This window comes from Triplophysa rosa, linkage group LG13 (genome assembly GCF_024868665.1).
Source record: "Triplophysa rosa linkage group LG13, Trosa_1v2, whole genome shotgun sequence".
NCBI classification, from domain to species: Eukaryota; Metazoa; Chordata; class Actinopteri; order Cypriniformes; family Nemacheilidae; genus Triplophysa; species Triplophysa rosa.
Window position 1 is genome coordinate 12,490,015 of NC_079902.1, and position 25,968 is coordinate 12,515,982.

The 25,968-nt window shown below is 39.5% G+C and overlaps 3 protein-coding genes across 5 annotated transcripts; 1 reads left to right on the top strand and 2 right to left on the bottom strand.

Annotated features, from left to right (window-relative positions):
* Positions 1-1,268: 1,268 nt before the first annotated feature.
* lnx2b (ligand of numb-protein X 2b) lies at positions 1,269-16,571 on the top strand. Of its 3 annotated transcripts, XM_057350070.1 has the most exons (11): positions 1,269-1,465; positions 1,633-1,692; positions 5,190-5,742; positions 8,097-8,287; positions 9,650-9,846; positions 11,795-12,196; positions 12,284-12,418; positions 13,450-13,624; positions 13,742-13,985; positions 14,102-14,260; positions 14,365-16,571. In XM_057350070.1, exons 3-11 carry the CDS (start codon positions 5,348-5,350, stop codon positions 14,498-14,500), a joined length of 2,034 nt encoding a protein of 677 aa, XP_057206053.1. In that variant the 5' UTR covers positions 1,269-1,465; positions 1,633-1,692; positions 5,190-5,347; the 3' UTR covers positions 14,501-16,571. The 3 variants fall into 3 exon arrangements, with proteins under 3 accessions (XP_057206053.1, XP_057206052.1, XP_057206054.1); XM_057350069.1 differs by lacking the exon at positions 1,633-1,692; XM_057350071.1 differs by lacking the exons at positions 1,269-1,465; positions 1,633-1,692 and adding an exon at positions 4,350-4,503.
* A 216-nt stretch (positions 16,572-16,787) lies between these two features.
* Positions 16,788-21,720, bottom strand: chic1 (cysteine-rich hydrophobic domain 1). The gene is made up of 6 exons (XM_057349411.1): positions 21,572-21,720; positions 20,911-20,965; positions 19,903-20,058; positions 19,466-19,522; positions 19,032-19,091; positions 16,788-18,662 (listed from the first exon to the last, which is right to left on the bottom strand). Exons 1-6 carry the CDS (start codon positions 21,712-21,714, stop codon positions 18,612-18,614), a joined length of 522 nt encoding a protein of 173 aa, XP_057205394.1. The 5' UTR covers positions 21,715-21,720; the 3' UTR covers positions 16,788-18,611.
* A 1,592-nt stretch (positions 21,721-23,312) lies between these two features.
* Positions 23,313-25,968, bottom strand: cdx4 (caudal type homeobox 4). The gene is made up of 3 exons (XM_057350143.1): positions 25,533-25,968; positions 23,661-23,806; positions 23,313-23,546 (listed from the first exon to the last, which is right to left on the bottom strand). Exons 1-3 carry the CDS (start codon positions 25,966-25,968, stop codon positions 23,313-23,315), a joined length of 816 nt encoding a protein of 271 aa, XP_057206126.1.

The following is a 25,968-nucleotide window of genomic DNA, read 5'->3' on the forward strand; positions in this document are numbered from 1 at the left end:
TTATTCAAATTATACTTAATATAAGATTTCATTAAAAATCTCCTGCGGAGTTGCTTTTTTTAGTCGCCTGTTTATGAAAACTGCTCGGAGAATGTAGCAAAGGTCATTGCAATTAATTCATTAATTATGCAACCATAAAACAATTATACACATGAATTGTTTAAAGGAGGACACTACAGTTGAACAAGTGCATTATACTAAAATTAATGGTGCCCATGCAAGGTTGTTTTCTTACACAGGGGTCAAATGTCTTACCAGCACGTAATGGATTGCTGGCACAAAACATTTACACCATTTTCAAAACATTTGGAGCCTTTACGATATTAAAAATGAAGTAGGGTCATTCCAGCTTTATGGATGTGACAGTTGGAGTCAAAACGTGAAATACAGACTCTCAGAGAATATACTGAACCATCAGTTAATATCTTCCTAAACCCCAGTTGATAGATTCCAGACAGCTATCAATCTATAGATGTCTTTTATTTAAGATGTGGGAAATATACATGCGTTATGGATGTGACAAAAATAACAACGTTTTTGAAATAAACGTACATTGTAGGATTTTCTTATCAATTAAAATGCACAAATCAAGTAATAATACCCAACAAATGGAGAAGGGATGACTCTTTACAAAACATAAAATAGTTTTATGAATAATTTATGGACTATGGACGATTATGGACGTGACAATTCTGACTTTTACATGAAATTGTCCAGTACAGAAGCAGATTTATTAAATCAACACACACGTGGTATATTGCCCTGGACTTCCCTATATTGACTATTAAGTTATTGCCCAGTTAAAAAAATGATACAGTTCGCCTGCTGTCCTCTGGTCGCCGCTATTGAGGCACTTTAGCACACTATAACTAGCTAAATCCAAACAGCAAAAACCTTGCTGTTTAACACAAATATTGTGGTAAATTGTAAACACGTTTACACATTAACTTAATTTGGACAAACCTCAGGCTATTTTAGTGAGATATACTCCTTATAAAAACTCCCCAGTTTGACAACTAGTCATTTATATGGCCAATAATTAATATAATATACCTATGATTTCTGCCTCTCTAACAATGTCTGCTAGTTGTGACACAGCAAACTTGAAGATAACTTTCCGTGCATTATTATAAACATTATAAACACATTCAAGTCAAAACATGTGGACAAGTTTTCAAATGTAAGTTTTTATGCATTACACACCTCTGCACCTGCACGCCACGCGCCGAGTCCAAAGGTACCTGCACGCACTTCCTGTGAAAGCGTGACGTCCACTTCTGTGTGGAACTCACTCACCTCTCGCCAACCGTGTAATCATAAATAGTGTACCGTTTAGTCATCAGGACATGGAAAGGTCTGAACGTTGAAATATTAATGTTTCGTCGCTCAGACTAAGCCAGGAAGATTTATGTTTTTATTTCTACCTCTTCTTTGTTTTATTACTTCCGGAAGATCCTCCGCTCAGGTAAGACGAGTTTCAGTCTCGAGTGCGAAGTGTCTGACGCGTCTCGTTTCTAATCATGACCTTTAAATTCAGCTTTATGTGAATCTTACCATTGAAAGTGAATAATTGGAGGTGGTTAAAGGAAAACAGCACGAATGTTTGTTAGTTATATCGCTTCTGTCACCTAGGTCACTACGACGCAGTTGTCGGTGTTTTTCTGAAGGCGGGGGGACGTTACTAAGTTAAAGGTACACCGAGAGAATCAAACGTTACTTGTATAATTTTCTTATTAATATGCGTTTCAAGGGCAGTTGGTTGGTCTGGTTGTCCAGGTTACCATCTGTTTGTACAGTCAGCTGATTGATGAATGATTTATGACTTTTCCCTCGTGTCACATCTACCTGCAACAACGTGCTTAGGTCAAACCTTTTGTAAAAGGTTAAAATACATTAATATAATAACAGCTCGGTGGTATGTTCTTTTTTTAAAGCAAAAATGCGTTTCTGTGTTTTAATGTATGCCGTTAATGTTGTGAGTTGGGTCAATATATAAAGTGAGATTGCTGTAGGTGGTTTTTACCCTCTTGAGAAGGTGTCTTATGCGGGCCAGAATCAAAGCCAGGCTACCAAAGCTAAACAAATATGATGTTGTTCTGCCCCGTTTCGATCTTTGATCAGTTATTATTGATGTTTTCATCTTTCTTTAATTCTCCAAAACGTGTTTGACATACAGTATTTGGTTTTGAAATGCATAAATATTAAGAGATTGTATGTTGAAAAATAGTGTTTTACTAGAGGTCAAGCACACTTATTTCCTTTTTGAGACCTGAAGTGTCAATCTGAGGCTGCGCAAAGGAAAAGAGATATTAAACTGCTATTCTCTCACTTTCCTGTTGACTCGCAGGTATAGTAACGCCCCAGGTGAATGCATCAGTACACTGGTATGCTTTCCCAACGAAGTCATTCAGTCTGGGCCATGGCATTGCCCATGTTTTTATTCTGTATAGGTGTGGCTGAGCAAATGATTCATGGCCCCTGGTAGCGTTGGGTAGGTGAGAGCATTTCAGACTGGGTGTTCTCATCTTCTTTGATTTACCATTTGTTCTGTAAGCAGTGCACAGGAATAGTGTTTGATTTATGACATCAACAGCCTGATAATATCGACCTGCTGCCTAAAACATCTGGAAAGACTAAATGTGACCCTGGATCACAAAACCAGTCTTAAGTAGCACGGGAACATTTTTAGTAAAAGACAAAAATGCATTGTGTGGGTCAAAATTATCGATTTTTCTTTTATGCCAAAAATCATTAGGATATTAAGTAAAGATCATGTTCCATGAAGATATTTTGTAAATTTCCTACCTTAAATAAATAAAAACTTTATTTTTGTGAGTGGATGGCCTGCCACAGTGCCCCTGATTAACAACTTCAAAGGCAATTTTCTCAATATTTTGATTTTTTTGCACTCTCAGATTCCAGATATTTAAACGGTTGTATCTCAGCCAGATATTGTCCTATTCTAACAACTCATATATCTCTAGAAAGTTTATTTATTCAGCTTTCAGATTATGTAAAAATCTCAATTTCGAAAAATTGACCCATAAGACCCATAATTGACCCGTTTTGTTGTCAAGGGTCACAAATGGACTTTGAAACAGTTCACAATCTGATATACACAAACAGCTAAATGACCTACTGTTTACTCAGGGAGGTGTTTGAAGATAGATTTGGAGCGGAGTTCAACCTTGGGATGTTCAGAAACATACTCTGGATCATTACTAGAAAGAAGGGTCGACAGACAGCTGCTCGGTTACGTGTGAGATACTCCCATGAGTCTGTGGGTCCATCCATCTTAGCCAGGGTCACTGCCTCAATGAAAATGACACCAGCATATCACTCCACTACAGGCTATAAGGGTTTATGATATAAAATGTTTATGAATTACTGTTACTAATTGAACATGGCAGTATTTTGTGATGATTGCTAAAGCAGTATTCATTTATTGGCTGTATTGATTTTTGTAGTGTTAAACTTGGTCTCTTAAAGGTCCAATGTGTAATATTTTTGGAGGATGTATTGACAGAAATACAATGTAATTAATATACATGACTGTGTCTTTAGAGGTGTATGAAGACCTTACATAATGAAGTGTTATGTTTTTATTATGTTAGAATAAGATATTTATATCCACACACACCGGGGTCCCCTTGCATGGAATTCGCCATGTTGTTTCTACAGTAGCCCTAAACGGACAAACTTCTAATTAAAGGGAAGGCCTGTGCCATGTCTTCTTGGAACGAGAATATAAAATAAATATCATCACCAAGTACAACATAACCATATGGTTGCATCCTGGCAATGAACCAAAACATCCTGGCACCAAAATAAAAAATGAGTTGCAAACTCAATATAGATTTACAGTGCATCGGCTGCATCCTATTAAACAGATGAATTTCAAAGAAAATGTATTTTCTTGGCTTCAAAATAATACATAGGGTCTTTGTGACTTAGGACTTACTGTGTATAAATTTATTTTAAGTTTATCATTTCTTTGTACCTTGAATCACCTGTGTAAATCATTTAGCTCACAGGAACGTGTTGGTTACAGTTATCAGTAGAATATTGAAATAGGGCGGTCAGACAGAAAAAGAATGTCCTGCTTGACCTCGGACAACACACACACACACACACACACACACACACGCACGCACACACACAGTGTGCTGTGTAATTGGTCAGAGGTTGAGATTAGTTCTGAAAATGCTCTGCCTGCACTAGTATATCAGCAGTCCACACTGCCCCTCTTCCTCCGTCACACACGCTACACGCTCACATCGACCCCTCCTCCTGGGCGACGCAGCCAGACTCTGACCGTTTCTCTCCGCTCTGTTAAGAGCCCCTTTAACTGAATGTCCTTGCACACACATACGCTCTGTTCCTATAGTTGAGATGCCGGGCTCTGGTTTCAGTCAGGCTGCAGGCGGCCAGCACAGCTGTTAGGCTTGAGTTTCTTGTTTTCATGCAGTGGCTGATGGGAGTCTGACTGCGCCTTCATTTGAGGTGGGTTGGAAAATGATTTACTATCTCGCATACATTAGGGGACATGTTTGTTTTTGTTATCCCTTTTACAAAGTTTAACAGTATGTTTCAACCAATGTTTATGATTAACACTTGATTCAAAACATTGGTTTAATTGTTTCATCACCTTGAGTGATTTATTGTTTGCGCTGGGTTTATTCAATGGAAATTCTTGTATAGCATTATTAAAGCATTGTAGATGTCTTTTTGATGGAATAGATAGTTTGTTCTTGTATAGGATTGTGTGTAGTTTAGGATTATTCGGCACAACGTTTTGTTGTAGATGGAATAAGCAAAGATTATGTGCTCGCAGGAGGAAGTTCCCCACTGCTGATTGGCCAAGGAGTCATTAGCAAGAAGGCAGTGATATCTATACCATTCATAAATGCTTCTCTGTGTTTCTTATAGTAGCGCCTTTGTTTTCCCTTTTAGGTGAGTTCTTGTTCCTCGTTTCATAGAGCTTAACCTGTTTAATGACTTGAACATCGATAGTTAGCAAAACTCAGATTCCTATCGTGGAGGAAACTCGTGGAAAGGATACAGCTGCAGCCCTCTCCCCATATTGTTGCTGTTAAGTGGATCCATGTCATTTCCTGTCCAGTCGGCTTGAGCCAAAAAAAGATTGCCTGACGTGAGCTTCAGCTTTTCTTTGTTCTCTTTTCCAACAGAAACGTGGGGTATTTCAATGAAGCAGCTCGCTGTTCTTTGTCTGTCTGGATTGGAAATATTCAGCTTTAACACCTGATGAGGCTGGACTTCGGAGGCTGAGAAAGAGTCATAAGCGCTCCTCTTCAGCCCGGCGGACGTCCAGCATTGTACCGAGACCATGACGGAGCCTAAGGTGCCTTTGCCGGTGGGTGGCATAACGTGGGCGCGGGTGTGCAGGGAATGTGGGCAGTGCCACGAAGGTCAGGACAGTCACTTGTATGAATACCAGGATGAGGTGGATGATGAGCTGGTGTGCCACATTTGCCTCCAGCCTCTTTTGCAGCCAATGGACACGCCGTGCGGCCACACATACTGCTTCCAGTGCCTCAGCAACTTTCTCCACGATCATGACTTCTGTCCCGTGGACCGCCAGCGGCTTCAGTTACAGCATTGCCGTACGTCTAGCCTCCTGGTGCGCAACCTGCTGGACAAACTCACCGTGCTGTGCCCGTTTCGCAGCGAGTGCCAGCAGAGCATGCAGCGTTGTGAGCTGCAGCCCCATCTGCACAACAGGTTAGTGCGTGCCATATCACAACATTTTTGATGGAATTCAAAACAAAAGCAGCAGTGAATAGTGGTTAGAAATCACCAGGGATGGAAGGAGTTAGAGGTATTGTGATTATATGGGTTTGAAATGGAATTAGTCAGTGGTTAAATCTAAAGCTGAGTGCCATACTTAATCACATAAGTAACGTTTTGTTAAGCCCGTAAGTACAACATGTGCGAACACGGGTACCCTGTATTCAAGGCACTCCAAATAAGGATCACACGCATTACTGTATATGAGAGTTGCTCGGAAATGTATGGAATTCCACTCATCCAGGTTTCATGTGAACACAGAGATTTGAGCTGGATTAAAGAATAGACGTGAGTTTGAAAGAATGAGCGAGCTTGACTCGTACAAAACTGGTTGAGTCTTATTTCACATAATGGACTTGATGAGGAATCACATGAATCAGTAGGAACCATATAATGCAGTGGACATCAGATCGGTGACCACCTGTCAAACTTTTGTCAGCTACAATAATAAAATACCAATATTACAGTTTTGGCTGTTTAGAAACAAGATTTAAAGTGAAAGTGACTTATTGGTGACCCATACCCGAAATGTGACCTCTGCACTTAACCCATCCAGCGGTAGTGAACACACGCACAACAAGTCATGAACACACGTACACCCAGAGCAGTGGGCAGCTATCACTGCAGCGCCCGGGGAACCGCCGGTAACGACTGAGGTGTCGGCCCTGAGAATCGAACCGGCAACCTTTTGGTCACGAGTCCGACTCTCTAACCATTAGGCTCAACTCATACTCATCTTCAGAACCTATAAAGTAGGATTGCATACCCGAAGAGTATTTAGTTTGATCACATTTAGAAACGACAGATACAGCTGTACGATTATTTCCGAAAACAGACGGCCTACTGAAGGCATGCAGGGGGAGGGGGCGGAACTAAAGCATGAGCACACAATACATCATCGCATTATCCCTGCATAACTGTTGATTCATTATAAGTTTGTGTTGTTTACATAATGCACATATGTGCCGATTGCCAACAAAACACAGACATTTGACGCAGTTTCACTTAATGCGTGCAGTTCATGACCGGCATCTTTTAGCACTGGGACTGCTCCATCTATCAGTTTCAAACGATCTCCAAATCCAGTGTTATATCCTCCGTTTATATAACATTCCTCACCGAAATGCAGTGAACAAACAAACACAGCTGAATTTCGCGATCGAAGAAGCACATTGATGCCGCTCTCCCTGGTTGACGCGTGGGCGTGCTCTTTCTCCCACTCTCCCTGGTTGACGCGTGAGCGTGCTCTTTCTCCCACTCTCCCTGGTTGACACGTGGCATGCCTTTTCCTGAGAATTGTCCAGTAAGGGACTAAAAAAAGTTGTTACGTAAGGGAATTTCATGTTTGGAAAAAAAACTTTCCAAAACCTATGAACCTTGAGAGAATGTATCAAGCACAGAAATACTACGTCATACGTCCAACTCGTTTTTTGACAAGTTGACCATATTAAATATGAGAAGCCAGAACGTTTAACATCGTTAAGAAGTCAGAATGCATGAAACACCGTTGCACACCCCTTTAAGCAGTTTTACGATTTCAGCCAGGCCAACACGCAGACGCAACCATTGTATATTTTATAGATTTTACAGCTTCCTAAGATCAATGAAGGCTCAACAAAACAATGATCCTATGCCACAGCGTTCATCTCCCTTATGGTTTTCCCTTTGGCGTATGATAAATTTGTTTCTGTGATGTAATATGGGGGTCTAAAGGTTGTAGAGCAGCTGTAAAGGTTTCCGTGATGGGGATGGAGATGTTGACTTATCGAGATCCAGGTTAGACCTGATTCTGCTCCTGGCTGATCTGTTCCATCTCCATCCTTGCAATGCACCAGGATAGTCTCTTCATCTGCTCATCTGCATAGCTGCTCCTCTTTTTATGCTAAAAATTCCCAACCCTGATAATTCATGTAGAATTAGTAGCGATAACTAAATGTTTACCTGAAGCTTTGAGCTGAAATGGCTAAGCATTGATTTGTTCAGGTTTTTTGCCTTTGTTTTTGCTGACTTCCAGAATAAAGCAGCTCCAGAGCTGCAGTCAGCATTAATGCATCTTTGGGATATTTTTAGTTACTGCTGCTGGCATTTGGTAATGAAAGTTTTGTAGGTTAATTAACAGTAGACCATTGAGTAATGATGCTGATGTTCCCTTGACTCACCATGCTCCAATTCTCTCTCTCTCTTCTCTCTTCTCTCTTCTCTCTTCTCTCTTCTCTCTTCTCTCTTCTCTCTTCTCTCTCTCTCTCTCTCTCTCTCTCTCTCTCGCTCTCTCTCTCGCTCTCTCTCAGATGTCCTGCATTCAGACGGCTCAGGGAGGAGGCAGAGAAAAAGAAGAGACCTTCATGGAACGAGTTAAAGGGAAGCAAATCAGATGGAGATTTAGCTGATACCAAATCCACACCAATCACACGCACCACTCAACCTGCTGGACCCTCAGAACCTGGCTTGGTCAATCCCGCCTATGAGGAGGGTGAAGACGGTATAAAAGTGCTTTCTGATTTTCTTGTACCTCCCTCACAATAATCAGACCCAAATATCCTTATCATATACTATACGGACAAAAGTATTTGGATGCGTCCTTCTAATAAACATGTTTATTTATTTCATTCATTTTAATCAAACCAAATATTATTGCTATACTGTACAATGCAGTATAATTTTGTATGGACCATTTTCTGTTCTGCAATGACTGTACCCTTGTGTACAAGTCATTGATGGGTTTGGCTGATGAGTGTGTGGCTCAAAGCCTGCAAGTCATACCAAAGGTTTTCAGGTCTGGGCTTCATGCTGACCAGTCAAGTTCTTCCACACTAGACTGAATCAGTCGTTTCTTTTTTAATCTTGCTTTGTACGCAGGGTCATTGTCATGTTTGAATAGAAAAGAGCCCTGCCCAAACTGTTGATATAAAATTAGAAGCACACAATTCTCTGAAATATCATTATATGCTGTAGCATTAAGATTTATGCTCATGGTTGTGACTTAAGTAGTCAAATATGTACATTAGAAGGGGGCGTCCCAATACTTTTGTCCACTTAGTGTACACATTTTTTTTCAGGGTTTATTGTTCAAGAATCCTCTAACCCCTTGGTTTTTAGTCCAGGGTTCATGTGGGTACTGTTGGAGGTCTTTGGGCTGATATGTATGAAGTGTAGAAATGTAATAGAAATGTTCTGTGTAATGTTTATTTAAATAATTAAATTAGGTTGAATTTAGGCTTTACATATTTGTGTAAAAAGCACAGTTATTTCTGTACTGTACCAGTATATGCCATCAGGTAAAGACTGGACACTGGAAATTTTTATTTGCGTTTTTGTATTAACATGCTGATGTATGGGTAGCTCGGGTGGAAAGGCGAGGAAAGTGTAGCACAGTCAGTGGAAAGCAGAGGAAATAGATTTGCAGCTGTGTTTACTTATAAGTGAACCAAAACAGGGAATCTTTGATGTTGCTTTTTTCTTATGGGTAGGTGGGTTAGGAGTATCAGGATGTTATTATTGTTGCAAAACAATACTACGGCATTAGAACCAACAAACTTCAATGCATCGCTCTCTGAGAACCTGTATCTAATTGACATTCACTATGACCCATAACCGTCTATTGCTGGAAAGCTCCTGAGGGTAGTGTGGGCCTACTGTCTGGATTCATGAATATGCTATTGATCATAACAAAGTTACCTAGCAACTGTCCTGTCCTGTTATCTCTAGAGAAGATGACATTATTCGTTCAGTGCTTGCTATGATAAATGACTCATTCCAAAGCAAACATAATCAAGGAACAAGCTTTGTTACAGTATTTGGCAGCTAGAATATTGGCATTCCTGATGGTCTAATGATTTCCCAGATACCCCTCTGAGGTCCAGTCTCGTAGCAGAGGCGACCGTGGTTGAGCTGATTCGAGAGGATCCAGAGGAGGGTTTGGGATTGCGTATAGTTGGAGGGAAGGACACACCCTTGGGTAACATCGTCATCCAGGAGATTGTGCGTGATTCACTGGCTGCTCGAGATGGCAAGCTGGCCCCGGGAGATCACATTCTAGAGGTGAGACGCACCTCAGCACAAAGTGCTTTATTAGTTTTAGATTACCAGCTTCCACTGTTGGGTGTAGCATTGTGACAACATCAGATTTTTGCTACACGATTATCATGAGCAATATAATTCATTATAACAATATTATCATAGTATCTAGTAAATAATAATGCTATAGGCCAAATTATTTACAATATTATTTACATTTACACATTTGGCAGACGCTTTTATCCAAAGCGACTTACATTGCATTGTATTATACATTTTGTTTCTGACTATGTGCAATCACCTGGGATCGAACCCATGATCTTGGCATTGCTAGTGCCATGCTCTAACCACTGAGCCACAGGAAAGAACGATTATTATCATATGTGTGACATCACGATATCACAAATCATGGTTATTAATATACTGGTGTATTGAGATACCCCTAGTAGAATGTTTTTCACAGGTTTTCACAGTTATCTCTCAGAATCTGTCCATTGCTCACGTTGTCAGTGTACACACTCTGGCGATGATGTGTTTACATTCTGGTCATGTTCCTGCTCTCGTTTTTTTGAAACTGTGTGTTGGGGAATTTCCACAGGCCACCACGTGGTTGACCATGAAAAAATGAAATATTTCAGTGATGAACGTGAAATAAAATATGTATGTTCAGCGTCTTCAGCAGGCATCTAATAGTAAATAATAAGTAAATCTCTTCCTCTACACAAGCTTTAATTGATTATATTTAGCTGCTTCCCTAATAGAAAATGGGTCATCCTTTAATTCTCATGTTGAATTTTGTGACCTTATAATGAACTTGAAACAGTACTATAAACAATAATGTATTAAGATGTATAAAGAATTTTACCTATACATTTATGAAGGTTTCTGTTGTTTTAAGGACACCAGGGTAAAAACAGCATATTACATTCAAAATGTTGTCAAACAGTGCAGATCATAAGTTAATATTTGTAGAACCCTTATGGAAAAATAAGTCTATGGGAACTTGTGTAATGTTTACAAAAAAAATGTTTCAGCCTCAGACATTTATATTCAATCAGATAAACATGTTTTTACCCATATCATAGATTTTTCTTTTAGTTCATTTTACATTTATCATAAACGTGATTTAACAAAGGTAAATTATAATCCATACTGTCTATGTTCCTTGTAATTGGGATCAAGTAAACATCTGTATTTTACATACATCTGTTATTTAAAAATCGAATGCTGCTGGTAAACCTGCAAACATTGACTGAGTAACAAAAACATGAACAGCATACAATGGTTATAAGAACATATACACAATTCTTTACTTCCCTTTTTAGTTTTTCTCTGTTAAGTCTAGGAAATTTACGTTCTTGTTCCCACAATAATCTGCTCTCCTAGGATTTCTGCCTCTGGCCGTCCTGGAATGCAATGCCTTAGTAAACCAAACCAGCGCAACTTGCTTTACATTCAGATTCCACCCCGAGTATGAATAAACTCATTTTGTCTTCTTTTCTCTTCATATACATGAAAATCAGAATAAAGCCCACCAGCAGCCTTATGATCATCTGTATGCCAAACGGAGTTCCTTTGATTTTTTTTGAGGGAGCTGTTATCCATTAAGAGATCTGTGGATGGCCAAGATATATTATATTTCTTGAAATAGGATCTGTCTTTTCCCCTTCTGGTTCAACATTTCATTGATCATCACAAATGGTTGTTCCATGCCTTAGGCATAAGAGGAGATATTTTCAGTCCAGAAGCATGAAAAACACTTTATTTAAAAATCTGTTGATATGCTGTGAAAACAGAATGTACCTTTTGTATGTATTACACATTACACAGGTTACAAATTAGCAATATTTTCACTTGATGAAGAAAGATTGAACTTTCCCTGCCTTTATCACAGATTCTCAAGATCGTCAAGCTCTTTGTAAGTGTTTGGTGTATTAAAACTAACAATGTGGCGTTCTTGATCCTTCTACAGGTGAATGACGTCAGTCTGGCATCTGTGCCCCACAGTCGTGCCATCTCTGTACTGCGGCTGTCAGGTTCTCGCCTCAGGCTGACCGCCATGCAGGAAAAGGGCTTCAAGCCCCGTCCCGAACATCTCGCACAACCCTCAGCCTCACCCCCGACACAGCCAGCTAATCCCAACCAGAACCCTGGCACCGTCATACAAGTCACCCTGGTAAAGCGTGACCGCTCTGAACCGCTGGGCATCAAACTCATCAGAAAGTCTGAGGAGCCAGGGGTCTTCATCCTGGACCTGCTACCTGGAGGCCTGGCTGCCAAAGATGGGAAACTGCGGAACAATGACAAAGTGCTGGGCATAAATGGACATGACTTGAGACACGGTACCCCTGAGAGCGCAGCTACAATCATACAGGTAAAGAGAGAGAAGAGGGACAGACTCAGAATTACTGGGAAAATGTGCATCGGTGGGATAATTAATGGTGTTTGTTGTGTGTGGCAGGCAAGTGAAATGAGGGTGAACTTTGTAGTGATGAGGTGTCCTGATCCCACTGAGGAGGGGGGTGAGGGACAGAGCAGAGGAGCCAGGAGGGTCCCCGAACCACAGTACTTCAGACGACGCTCCACGTTTATGAAGGTAAACCAGCGTACACACTCATGTCATTCCAAATTGTATGACTTACTTTCTTCCGAAGAACACCGAAAAATATATTTTGAAGAATGTTGGTAACCAAACAACAATGGTCCCCATTGTATGGACAAAACCACTGAGACATTTCTCAAAATACAGTATCTTCTCTGGGTAAATAAATGACAGAAATTTCATTTTCGGGTGAACTATCGCTTCGAAGGAACAAATTTATGAAACAAAACGTGCATGTTCATTGCACGTTTCATATGCTGTGCTGTTCAAAGGCCACATATGTGCACGAGATGTTTTTTCACCCAGAGACCAGTCACACCCTTCTTTTGTGACACTTCCTCACCAGCTGAAGGCACAGGCAGCAAGTACAGTCGGATAGTGGGAGATGAAAGCAGATGCCCCCCTCTCTCTGGTACTCGTCTCTGATCAAAAGGACTGGGGTGCTGCTCTCAGAGCTTCTACAGCCACTGTGTTTGTTTGTTGCTGGGGATCAAAGCTGGTGACAGTTAGCTTTCACCTGTGGAGATGAAGCCCTAACTCATGCTGGGAGGAAGGGCCACCCCACTGTGTAGGAAGAGTCCCCCCTCCCCTTCTGGAAGTCTGGAGACTCCGGTGAAACTGGGAGAAGTTGCTTTGGCACAGGCTATGAGTTACGATGGCAGCGTGTCGGAGCTGTTCACATCGACGCATCTTTCCGCCTCGCGGCAGGATCTGAGATGTTTGTTTTTACAAATGTTTTCACCGCAGGAGTCGGGCACATGACTTACACTTTCACTTTTTGCCCATCCCCTTGGTTATCAGATTAGAACTTTTCAGAGATAACAGGTAGTCAATAATTAAAGCAATTGCTTATCCCAAAAAAAATATTTATTCACGTGAACTCAGACATCTGTATTGTGGCTACATGTTGTGATATCAAGATGTGTAGTGTCCAGTATGTGCAGTAGGTGGCAGGTGTGGGCTACACTAAAGTGATGATTATTTTTGTGCATGGGATTTGATGTGTGTGTATTATCTGATTCCAGGAGCCTCCAGGTGGCTTTTCCAGTCAAGAGAAGACAGTGACTCTGAAAAAGGAACCTCGACACTCTCTAGGCATCACCATTGCGGGTGGCAGAGACGGTCGCAGCCGTTTGCCTGTCTATATCACCAGTGTGCAGCCGGTGGGCTGCCTACACAGAGACGGCACCATTAAAACAGGTCTGAATTCTGTTACTCTCTTTATGTCTTGTATTTGACTTTCCTAAAATACAAATACTGTCATGTATTCTGCTAAGTCTCAATTGCTTTTTTTTTGTCATGTCTACGGCTGCCCAGGTGATATATTGCTGAGTATAAATGGTATTGACTTGACCCAGCTGACCTACAATGAGGCGGTGACAGTCCTAAAAACCCAGGCCGCTCAGAGTACCGTGACACTGCGAGTCATTCAAACCTTCTCTGATGAGGAAGAACAGGATGGAGAGTCCAGCAGCAGGGAAGACATGGACACGCAGGAGGGCACCAAAGAGGATGATATTAACTGGGTTCCTCTCTGGACCCGCTGGCTGGGCCTACCCAGGTTGGTGCACGTTCATTTTTTATCTTTTTTGATGATTGAAAGTCATAGGATGTTTTTATGGGCTTAAACGTGGTCAAAATTCATAATTTGATGATCAATCTCTTTTCGATCACAAGCTACATGCACTGGTGTCGTGATATCATGCTGATGAAGACCAACTGTGAGAGCTGGGGCTTCAGTATCGTCGGGGGGTATGAGGAGAGCCGTGGCCAGCAGCCCTTCTTCATTAAGACCATAGTGCCTGGAACACCAGCCCATTTTGATGGCCGTCTCAAGTGAGCGACATTGATATAGAATTATTATATGCAAGATTGATTCGTTTACACATTTTTAAGGCATCAAGGCATTTCCTTTAAAAAACTCTCGTACTCTCTTGCAGTTGTGGTGATGAAATCGTGGCTGTAAATGGACTCACTACAGTCGGCATGAATAACTCATCCCTGATCCCCATGCTGAAACTGCAGAAGAACAAAGTCACATTGACCGTGGTCTCGTGGCCGGGCAGTTTGGTTTAACACTTGCCTATTATCGTACCACTGTTACTTTTTCTACCACAAACTGGATGCACAGATCTATTATAAGAGAAAAATCTATCATTTTTTGTCCTTCCTTAAGAACAGGTTGCACTTAGATCAGGGACCACAGCTAACAATCATTGACCCAGATTTAAAGCCACACAGGAAGGTTCTTATTTAATCCACCGCACTCTAGAGGTAGTAGTGTTTCACAGGTATATAATGTCCTCTGCTTAGCTGTAATGATGCAGGATGTTGATTTACCAGAAATATTAATCTCCTGTTTGAACAAGTTTTAAATTGAGACATTTTAACTTTGAACCAGCTTTCTGTCTGGGACTATTTTTAGAATGGAACATTTAAGACTGTATTTACATATATAAACAATAAGAATCTTGTAGATGGTTTATGAATGACTTCAAATGGTCAGTTATGTGTCATTTTGACACTGTGTTCAATTTGGCTGGATTGATGCTGTTATGTGTTCGGAGCGTATTTACACTAGTGTAAAATTGTGTAGTTGCTGTTGGGGAATTAGTATGGGTCGTTTTCCTAAACCCACAGCTTGGCTTGTATAAAATATTTCTAAGAATGTATCTCTTTGGTGCCTTGCATATAAATATGTACAAACGCACACTGATCCACCCTTGCCTTAATTGCCTGTAAACCAGAAATTCCATCTTCCAATCTTTTAATCATTTTTCTGAATATTTTTGAGACTGGTTCCTTATACATTTCAGTGATTTGATGTGCTCTCTTGGGAATAGCATAGCAATGGAAAAGTGTTGCAATGATGACAGAATAAAGAGTCTGTTCAGTTTTATGCCATTGTTGTCAGGCAGTGACTTAAGTGCACTCTGTTCCATTTGGTCTGTTTTTATTTTATTAACCTATGTAGATTTACAAACCATTTTATTTATGTGGTATACATCTAGCCTGCATGTTATCTACTGGGGATAATCCTATAAATATAAAGGAGATCAAAACCTGATCTACAAGAACAGTATGTGACAGACATCAGCAAGTTAAACCAGTATGGATTATACACTGTTTTTCTCTCATTGTGATGTTGTTCTGTTGTGCAAGAGTTAAGGAATAGTTCATCTTCAAAATGAAAATTCTGTCATCATTTACTCACCCTGTTGTCATTTTAAACCTGTGTGATTTTCTTCTGCAAAACACAAAAGATATTTAAAATGTTGGTAACCAAAACCGTTGGTCCCCCTTGACTTCTACTGAATGGACCCAAAACCAGTGCAAGTCAATGGGGACCAACGGTTTTCTGTTACCAACATTTTTGTGTTCTGCAAACTTATACATGTTTGAAATGAGTAAATTTTCATTTAGAAGAGGAACTATCCCTTTAATACTACAGATCCATGTTTTACTCCTGCAAATCATTTGTTATAGTTCCTTTGGGATTCCCATGCAATAACAGCAGCTTTGGTCTGTTGGGTATCACTCCATCTGAGCCGTTTGAAGGGCAAGTGGGACATGTGCTGTCACACTACAGATCTCTGGAGGATGTAAATCAGCCCTGTGCCATTTGAATTTATGCTTTGCACTCTGAACCAAGGATTAACAGTATAAAATCTTGCTGACTGGTTAAACTTGTGCAGCAATAGGTTTCCAGTTGTGAAAGATCGAATTTTGGGTGATGATGTATTTGTACCAAGCACCTACAGAAAATCTGCTGTGTCAAAAAGGACATAATACTGCAATATGACACAACCTGTTTAGTTCAGACATATTTCAGAGCCGTACTCATAATATCCACAAATTTCCTATTATAAGTAAACTTTAAAAGTAACATACTCTACAAGGGTCCACTTCAGTGTCTCAGCCTGCCATCTGGAGGCCGTATATAGCTCAACATGTATTGGTGAAATCAAAACAAATCAATGATTTAAATTATTATTGATTAAATAATAAATGATGAAATAATCAAACACTGTGGACAGGCTCTCTCAAATCTAGCTGAATTGCTCGTGCTGAGTTTAGTTTGTTCTTCACACTCTGCTAAGCCCTCCCCCACCTTATATAGTCCACACAGACCACAATGGGTTACTTCTGTCTTTGAATCCATAAATTGATTAAGTAATAATAATACATCTTTCATAATCTTCCTACTGTAATCATTTTAACCACAACAAAAGCTTACATTTTTCAATTATATAATGTAAAATAAAGCATTTACTACAAATGTTACAAATAACAAAAAAATAATTACTGAATGTGTATTAAATACAAATGTTTGGAAACATTGAAGTTGTTATCTGAAGACCAAACTAAAAAGGTAAAAGTTAATTTAATCAGAGACTGTATTGACACAACTTTAACCTCATATTTGAATGATTATCCACATATTTGCTCTGGAGTAAAAACCAAATGAGTAAAAAATGGTCATTAAAATGTCAATTAAAAAACATACCATATATGAAACTAGACTATATATGTGACCCTGGACCACAAAACCTTGTCTTAAGTAGCACAAGAACATTTTTAGTAATAGCCAAAATACATTGATTGGTGGGTGGGTCAAAATTATTGATTTTTCTTTAATGCCAAAAATCATTAGGCTATTAAGTAAAGATCTTGTTCCATGAAGATATTTTTGTGAGTATAATATGCAATGCTAAGGACTTGATTTAGACAACTTTAAAGGCGATTTTCTCAATGTTTTGATTTTTGGCACCCTCAGATTGCATTTTTTCAAATAGTTGTATCTCGGCCAAATATTGTCCTATCCTAACAAACCATACATCAATGGAAAGCTTATTTATTCAGCTTTCAGATGGTGTAAAAATCTTAATTTCAAAAAACTGACCTTTGAAACTGAGGTTTTGTTGTCCAGGGTCACATATTTAAAAAAGAGAGTTGTTCAAAAACATCAAAACCAAGAATTTATTTAAGCTTTCCATAGGATTAGATAGGGACAAACATTTACAGGTACTTCAACAGAACCAGTACTAAGAGCAGATTCCTTCCTTTTCATTAGATTGCTAGGCAAAGAATCATTCCTCCGAGACCTATCTACAGAGGCACTCAACTAATGCAGTCTGTCTACAGTATATGGAGCAAAGATGTAATACAAGGATAGAAAACACGAGGAGCAGTTTCATCCATTACATTTACAATGCCGTGTTTGTAGTAAACATAATAACAATGAAAAAACTTAAGATACTCTAAGACGTGACTGTATCAAACAAACAAAAAATACAGGGTACAAAAAATTATGCATAAAATAAACCAAAACCTGCCTATGTGAAATTCATTTTGAAATGGATGACACATTGTTCTCTGCAACAAATTTTGCTTGACTGGCAAAATCGTGTTATGAAACACGCCAGGAATGATATTGTTATATAATATCAAAAACCTCTATAGGACAGTACATGAAACTCAGTTATATTAGTGCAATATTCAGCCCTAACTCAAGTGGCATCTTGTACATACATTTTATGGCTTACTGGGTAAACAGATTGTTAAAACTGTAAAGTTACAGAGACACGGCGTATAAATCTATGCTACAATAAGATCTTGGCGATAAACTAATTACGGCGAAATTACATAATGTAAACATGGCATACCATACTGTACATATTGTCTAGGATATATACAAGTCAGTTGCTTGACTTCCCCGTGTAGTAGCAGATCGCTCACTTTCTGCACAAGCTTCGACAACTCCCAAAACTAGTCAAATCCACTTCTGACTCCTACACGTACACTTTTGACTTAAAAAAAGTTTGTCCTTTAACATAAGGCAAATTCACACCATAAGGTGCCTTATTCTGATTGATGATAACATAATATATTGTGTAGGGATGACATGATGGCTCTTTGGGGTAAATGCACTTTTAAACAGTATCAGCTTGCTCTCTTTCCATCACTTATTACATGTAACTAAACATCTCGAAGCAACACAAACAGCTCTTCTACTACATCAGGAAATGTGCAAAATCTGCTCTAAAGCAAAGTGACAGTGTCGCGAATTCTACTGTACAAGGTTACCAGGAGAGGGGGTCTTGTGGAGACCCTCAATCTGACATATATACAAGGCACTAAGGAGGGAAATCAAAGACCTTCCACTGGGCTCCATCACAAGTCATTTTTAGTCAGGTCTAAATATAGGATATTTTGGCAAGAATTCTATAAGAATAACCTGTAAACGTAGAAAAAAACAGTGTCAAACAAGCACACACTATTTGCTTGCTTTTTTGTTATTAAAGTGATAGTTCACCCTAAAATAAAAACTGTGTCATCATTTCCTCACCCTCTTGTCATTTCAAACCTGTATGACGGACTTTCTTCCGCAGAACACAAAAGAAGATATTTTGAAGAATTTAGGTAACTGAACAACACTGGCCCCCCATTCACTTCTATTGTATGGACACAAAACCAATGCAAGTGAATGGGGGCCAGTTACCAACATTATTCAAACAGGTTTGAAATGACAAGAGGGTGAGGAAATGATGACAGAATTTTATTATTGGGTGAGCTATCACTTTAAATTTACAGCATATAAACTTACATATTCCATCATGTTGTTGCTGTCACATTTTCTTCTGCTGAGTTTCCAGTGAAGCCCCAACTGAAGAGGAGACACGGGAAGAGATGCGTTAGACAAAGCCGTGCAATACATGCATGCACTTCAGATGCTCAAACACTCAAGGGTTAGCTGAGGTCAGCGCTTAAGAGGAGTTTCCTTAATGTGTCTGCGCAGCTACTGGCTGTCAATCGAAGCTTCGAGACACAACAATACCAACGTGGCATTTTACAGCTGACCTTTCCATAGTCTGGTCAGCCTCTGCACTATATCAACGCAACAGACAAAAATGGCTGCGGGGGAATGAGCGTTTGACAGGGTCAAATGTTAGCAGCCATTTTAATGATCATTATCCACCACACACCAAGACATGCGACGGGAGAAAGTCGGGCAGACCTTTGAGCTTCTGAGGATCTTACCTTGTGATACAGTCTGTTGTTTTCCCATTCTAGCAATTTCTGCATAGATCTTCGTGTCTGTAAGACATAAAATATAAGTTTATACAAATGAACACACACGCTCACTCACGATTTTCGTGTTAATCACCCTTTCAAACACATGTTTAACAAATGCCAATAAAACTCTTAAGCCATGAAGACTTCAGAGGCATTTATGGACTGAAGCCTTCCGTTAACCACCTTGTAAGCTGTGTGTCATGGCCAATAACTCAGAATCTGTAGTTGTAAAATCGCCACCTTTCCACAGCATATAATTCAACAAGCCACGATAAGCCTAACACGACTGGTAATAAGTGGATGCGGTTAGTTACTCACTCAATGAGGGGTTTGCTCCGTGCATGTTCAAATGGTGCATGAATTGACAGGGAAAGACTGGTCATATCCGAGGAATGACTTACACGCTTGTTGAGACATACGACAGGCCACAGACTGAAGCCTACGGTACAGCAACAGCACAGACAACCGCAGAGCAGCCATTTTACATTGACCGGCAGGTTCTTCTTTAAACACGCGTTTACTCGATTGACACTCGTCTTGAACTCCTCTGGAGCAACCTGGGGTAGACAGGACGGAAAACATACCGGAAATAAGTAAGACACCATTGCATGTTAACAGAGAATAGTATTGCACGCATCTATATCAAAAACATGCTTTTTTGCATTGACTTTCAGGAAATCAATATTTAGGAACAAAAGGAAAATAAACAGAACTTTTATTTTCAGGAAGGAAGTAAAACATGTTTGCAGATGCAATTGCACGCTTGTAACTTGCCAACCAAGATCTTACACTCTCAGGGCAAAGGGAGGACAAAAAGATGAGATAAGACCACGGCCTGTGGCTGCGCCGTCTAAACAACATGAATGGCTGCTCATTCCTCTTCGGGTATGTACGCCATAAAACCGGGGTCGTAATCTTTTATGACAGGATGCAAAGGTCTCTTTGCAAACAGCCAAAGACCTCGGAATAAAGCCCAGCAGGCCTGATCTGCACCCTTCAGTCATCATAATCCTGACCTCATCCATCACATGTCACCCTGGGTCACAATACTGGAGATCTGTTTTATTGCCCCGCACTTCCCTCTGCCTGCTCTTCCCCTGAAGCCTTTTTGTTTTTCTGCGTCCGACCCAGGAAGCTTCCCATTCTTGTGGATGGCACAGTCTTTATTTCATTATTGCGTCACCTGGAGCTGTGTCCTCTCAGGGCCGGGGTCCCAGCCTACCGGGGCCGTGGACGGTTTACTTATTGACAGATTGTGTGGCAAACACATAGCACTCTTCGATTTAAACCATTTAGGGAACATTAGGGACTTCTGTGATTCAAAGCTGATGTTGTCACGAGTCATACGAAGGGTAAAGGTCAACTCAACAAATAATATGATTTCATGTACATGAGCTGGAGATCATTACCTTTCCTGTGAGAACCGAAGGGAACTCTGTGTCAAATTTGTTGCTTAGCCCAAACCTGGAAATACATATTTTATGATTAAGTTATGATTGTCACCTAAGACTTTGGACGAATGATAAGCAGCACAAACAACAAAAAGAGATAAAGATCAGTTTTTACATCCGTCTTGATTTTTTTAGAAAACCTAAAAGCTATATAACCTCGTCTAAGAAAATGTCTTTTAGGAACGAATGAGAATAATTGACAAAAATTGTAATGACGTAACGTTACTGTGCAAATATGTATGAAATACATTAAAACATCATATAAAGATCTACGAAAATTTACTTCTGCACGTTTGCAATACAGTTACCCACAATTTAACATTTAGGCTAAGGTCGTAATGATGACTGCCTGCGTGCGTGTGTGTGTGTGTCTGTGTGTAGTTACAGGGTACGTTTTATCCGTGGCCAGCCATAAAACCATAAATCTCTGCGCTAACAGCTAGACTTCGAGTTAAGGATGGCTGATTCTTCCGCTTAAAATCACTGCCAGGGTACATGGCCTAACATTACGTGTGTTTTGATACCACAACCTAGCGACAAAAACATGCATTGAGCTTAGCATGGAGGCTACACGCAGCACACATCAGCTAACGGCGTTTAACAGCACTCAATCGCTTACACTGTGATGTGACCGGCCCCACGCATGACCACGGGCTCGGGACAGTATCTGACGAGATGTTCTTCACTGACAATCCTCTCATCTTCTTCTTCTAACTCAGAAATGGTATCAAAGTCCGCCATGTTGGGCAGTAGGACGCTCATGACGTCTCCGGCACAGCGCATATGACGTCACTCCACTGTTGTGCAGAAGCGTCATAGGAGCGCAGGCATCACTTTCAGAAAAATGTGTTGGTTGTCCCAAAGTCTTGTGATCAAGACGAAGATTTGTGGATGGAGTTTGAGATGGGGGTGGATTGAGGTTAAATGTACAGACTGTTCATTTACAGATTTAATTAACAAAAAACTTTTTTCCGCCGTGTTCTGAGATTGAAACGATTGAAACGTGCGGACTTTCAAGTTTAGTTTAGTATTTATTTTTGTTGAAAATCTATTATTTTTTACATGTTTTAAACAAAGCAAACAGTTTTAAATACACAGACTGAAGACGAGTTCAAACCGTTTAAGCCAAATCCTTAACAATATATGGCACAACGTTGTTCGCACAATTATCTAGGCTATTACAAGACGTTTGTGTTCATTTTAAATTCCTTTCTAAAAACTTAATTTTACTTTATCATTCAATCGCATGATTCATTAAATGAAACAATTAGCCTAATGTTGGGCTGATCACAATAGGCTATTTCAATAAAAAAACTCCACAGAAAAAATAATGTAGCCTACAAAATTTCATAAGGTTTTTTTTTTGTCCTGACAGACGAACGATGTTATTTTGTACATCTGAAACGTCTGCAGTTAATGCAGCGTTTTATAAAAGCAATAAGTTTAGGCACACCGCTTCACGTCCTGCCACAACGCCCTTAACTTTAGCTGTTATAAAATGCATGCCCACTGTTTCTTGGGGCTTATTGCTTTTATAAAACGGTTATTCCATATGCGTAGCAAGGTTTCATAAAATAAAGTAATATTTAGGCTATGTAATGCGGTCAGCCGATATAAATCGGGGTATTTTAGAACGGCTTAGAACTCGGCTCAGCCAATCAGAATCAAGGACCAGAACTGACCGTGTTATAATAGATTTTAAAGGGGCTTCCACCATCAAACACACTGCGGAATGTTAAATAACAGAACAAAACTCCTTGAATGTTTCTTGCAAAACCTTTTATTTACACATTGCTGGAATTAAACGTTATACCCGTATATCTGACACCTGCATATCACCCCTGTGAAAAGAAAGTGAACGACGTGCGCTTTGGACACAAATTAGAGAATTTAACAGCCTGACGTTTCAGGTCATTGGTTTACACAGATAATGAAAAGTTTAACAGTTCGAGGGTAAGGATCATTATACGACCCAAGAAACGCAGTACCTGAGATTTCATTTTATTTACAAACATTTAGATACACTCACCACATACAGAAAATGATATTTATATCTTAATTGAGCAAACACAAACAAACCATTAAAATATTTAGCCTCTGGACCAGACGAACAAAGATTTTTGTACGTTTTCTTTTTTTCCTTAATTTTAAAAACTATTCTATTAAAACAATATTTGAAGAGCCTCCATCATTTCGTTGCCGTTAAGACTTGATTCTTTGTTGTAATCCACAACACGCGCCTTAACATGCCTCTCATGTATATGATAGTTTGTGATCCTTTTTGACCAAGTGAATAATCCGGCTCTGTCCTTTCAGCGTGTCGGAGTGCTCAGTTAAAGTTGGATGTTTCAAGTTCGAGTTCACTGAGTGACTGTAACTTGCTGTATGTTCCTCATAGGTGGTAAGGCGTTCATTCCTGGGGGTGGGTAGAGAGAACCGTGCATATCTGATGGACTCAGTGAGCCTGGTACCGGTAGGGGACTGACGGAACCTGGGTCGCTGTGGACTGATCCTCCACTCCCGTCAGACTGACCCAATTTCTTTTTCATTAATTTCCTTTCCTTAGCTCTGCGGTTTTGGAACCAGATCTTCACCTGTGAGGACAAATTAGACAGGGTTGTATAATAAGAAATGTGCCTAGCTGTTTGCAAGTAATAAGAATAATCTAAAAGAAGAAAAACTAAATTGTCTAAATTGGCTTAGCCTACCTGTCTCTCTGAAAGCCCAAGGTTTGCGGCCAGTTCTGATTTTCTTCTGATTGTGATGTAGCGATTGAAATGAAATTCTTTCTCCAGCTCCAGCCTCTGGTGGTCTGTGTATACAACTCGATATTTTTCCTTCGTTCTCGTTTTGCCTAAATAAATGAAAATATTAATTGTAAAAGATCCGCATAATGAAAATATTCATGTGCATTTTTCATAAAACAGGTACATGGAAAAATATTTGGACCCATGATGTTGCAAATTCATATTCACTTAAAATTGTTATATAGTAATAAACGATTTCTATAATTTCTTGTAAATTTCTTCAATAATTTCCTTACATTTATTCCCAATGATGTCCCAACAAGAAATCATGAGAAACCATTCAAATATTCGGCGAGTTGTGTAAAGCAAGATTACATCTCTCTACATCTAGATATGCAAATTGAGCGTCTGATCCTCTTTGAACAGACTTTTTGAACAAACTGCAGAACAAAGAGATTCGAAGACATTACCCAAACGCTATTGATGTGTTAAGAGACAACACACGTTTTACAAAGAATTACAAGGAGATAGCATCAAAAATACTTTCCACAAGCTAAGAGCTGGCTGCACTTGTTTGATCTACTGACCAACAAAACCCTTGAAGTAACTAAATAACTAAATAAATAAATATAATGTACGCTATTGAACGTAAAAAAATTGAATAATACTTTTAGATGAACACGAAACCGCATTGTGTGTCAAAATTAAGGGTCGTGTGGTTAAACATGTCAATGACCACTTATGAGAAATCTAGATAAATTCTGACATGAAAAAATAACTCAGTTATTGAATTTCGTTTCAAAAACTTAAAAGTTAAGTTTGGCCTACTCATTTAATTAAACAACACTACATGTATAACTTTAAAAACAGAATTGTCTACAGTAGCCTCCAGAAGGTATAAAAGCAGGATGCATTTAAACTGTTTAAAGATTTTTTGTTATATTGTTATATTATTTTAACTTGAGCCGGAGACAGGAGAGCGTTATTTGCTGTGAAATTTCACTCTTAAAGGCCATATAACCCTCAAGAAAAAAGACAGAGGAAGACGCGTTGTTGCATATCAAAGTGAAAAAGGTGTTGAAAGAAGTCGCCTGAATATGACAGTTCACCCTCAAAACCTGAAACAATGTAACAGGAAAAGTAGACCTCACATCTTGTTTACGGGAGTCACAAATTAGCATTACAAGCGACCCTGGCGCCAATTCCCAACACCTTCATTTTGTCACAAGTACATTTGCCTCATTACTTTTTTCCAGGAATTAAATATATAATAAACCAGACCTTCGATTTTGGGATTATAGAATCGCAGAAACAGACAATTAATTGCGTAAAACGGCTAAAATGATTATGGTTGTCATTATTATTATTGTGGCAAACAAATTAGATATAAGCAATAAATTATTTACTGTCTGACATTTTGCATGGTTGCTACAAATACATAATTCACCCAATATTATAGCATTTGTTTACTTAATTTTGCATGACTAAAATGATAGAAGTTTGAATTATTTTTACTTTAGGATACTTTATATTATTTGAGGACTGTACAAGCCTTGAAATAATTTACTGTTTTTCGTTATAATTTATGTTAAATAATAAGTGCAAAAATAGTGTGGTACCAAACCTAACTGACACTGATTCGTTGATGATAAAATGTACTCTGCTTTTACCAGTAATGTCATTTTTATTCTAACACGGCAAAAAAGTTTACTCGAAAGTCATTCTGCACTCTCACTACACTTTCGTTTTCTTTTCAATTACTTATTACAATACGTTATATGATTTTTTTAGCACACATTACTGAACTCTGATCTAACATTTCAGGGAACTTACCGGTTGATGACGACTGGACAGTTTTGCTCATCCACTGATAGGAATTACGCCTTTCCCTCTCGGGGGAAAGTTGACCCACAGAAAGGTTTTCAGGTGGTGGCGGTAACACTGCTGACCCCGGACCATGCATGGCGTTATAATCAGGCGAGCAATAGGAAACTTGTCCCGGTGATGAATTGCTCATAGGTGCAGAAATTGTGTTTGGAGGTCCGAGGCTGTACGCGCCCCAGTCCTCTCTCGGTGCGCCATAAGGAGCGCCCCATGCCCCTGCTGACTGTGCGTGACTGTCCATGTTTGGCACATGATGATATCCTGTAAAATCTGAATACTGAGGTGTGGAAACAAAATTCTGTGGTGGAATACTGATGCCAGATCGTCGCACAGGTCCTTGGTGATACATGTTTCCCTCTTTATCCAAAAGGTATCCAACGTACAT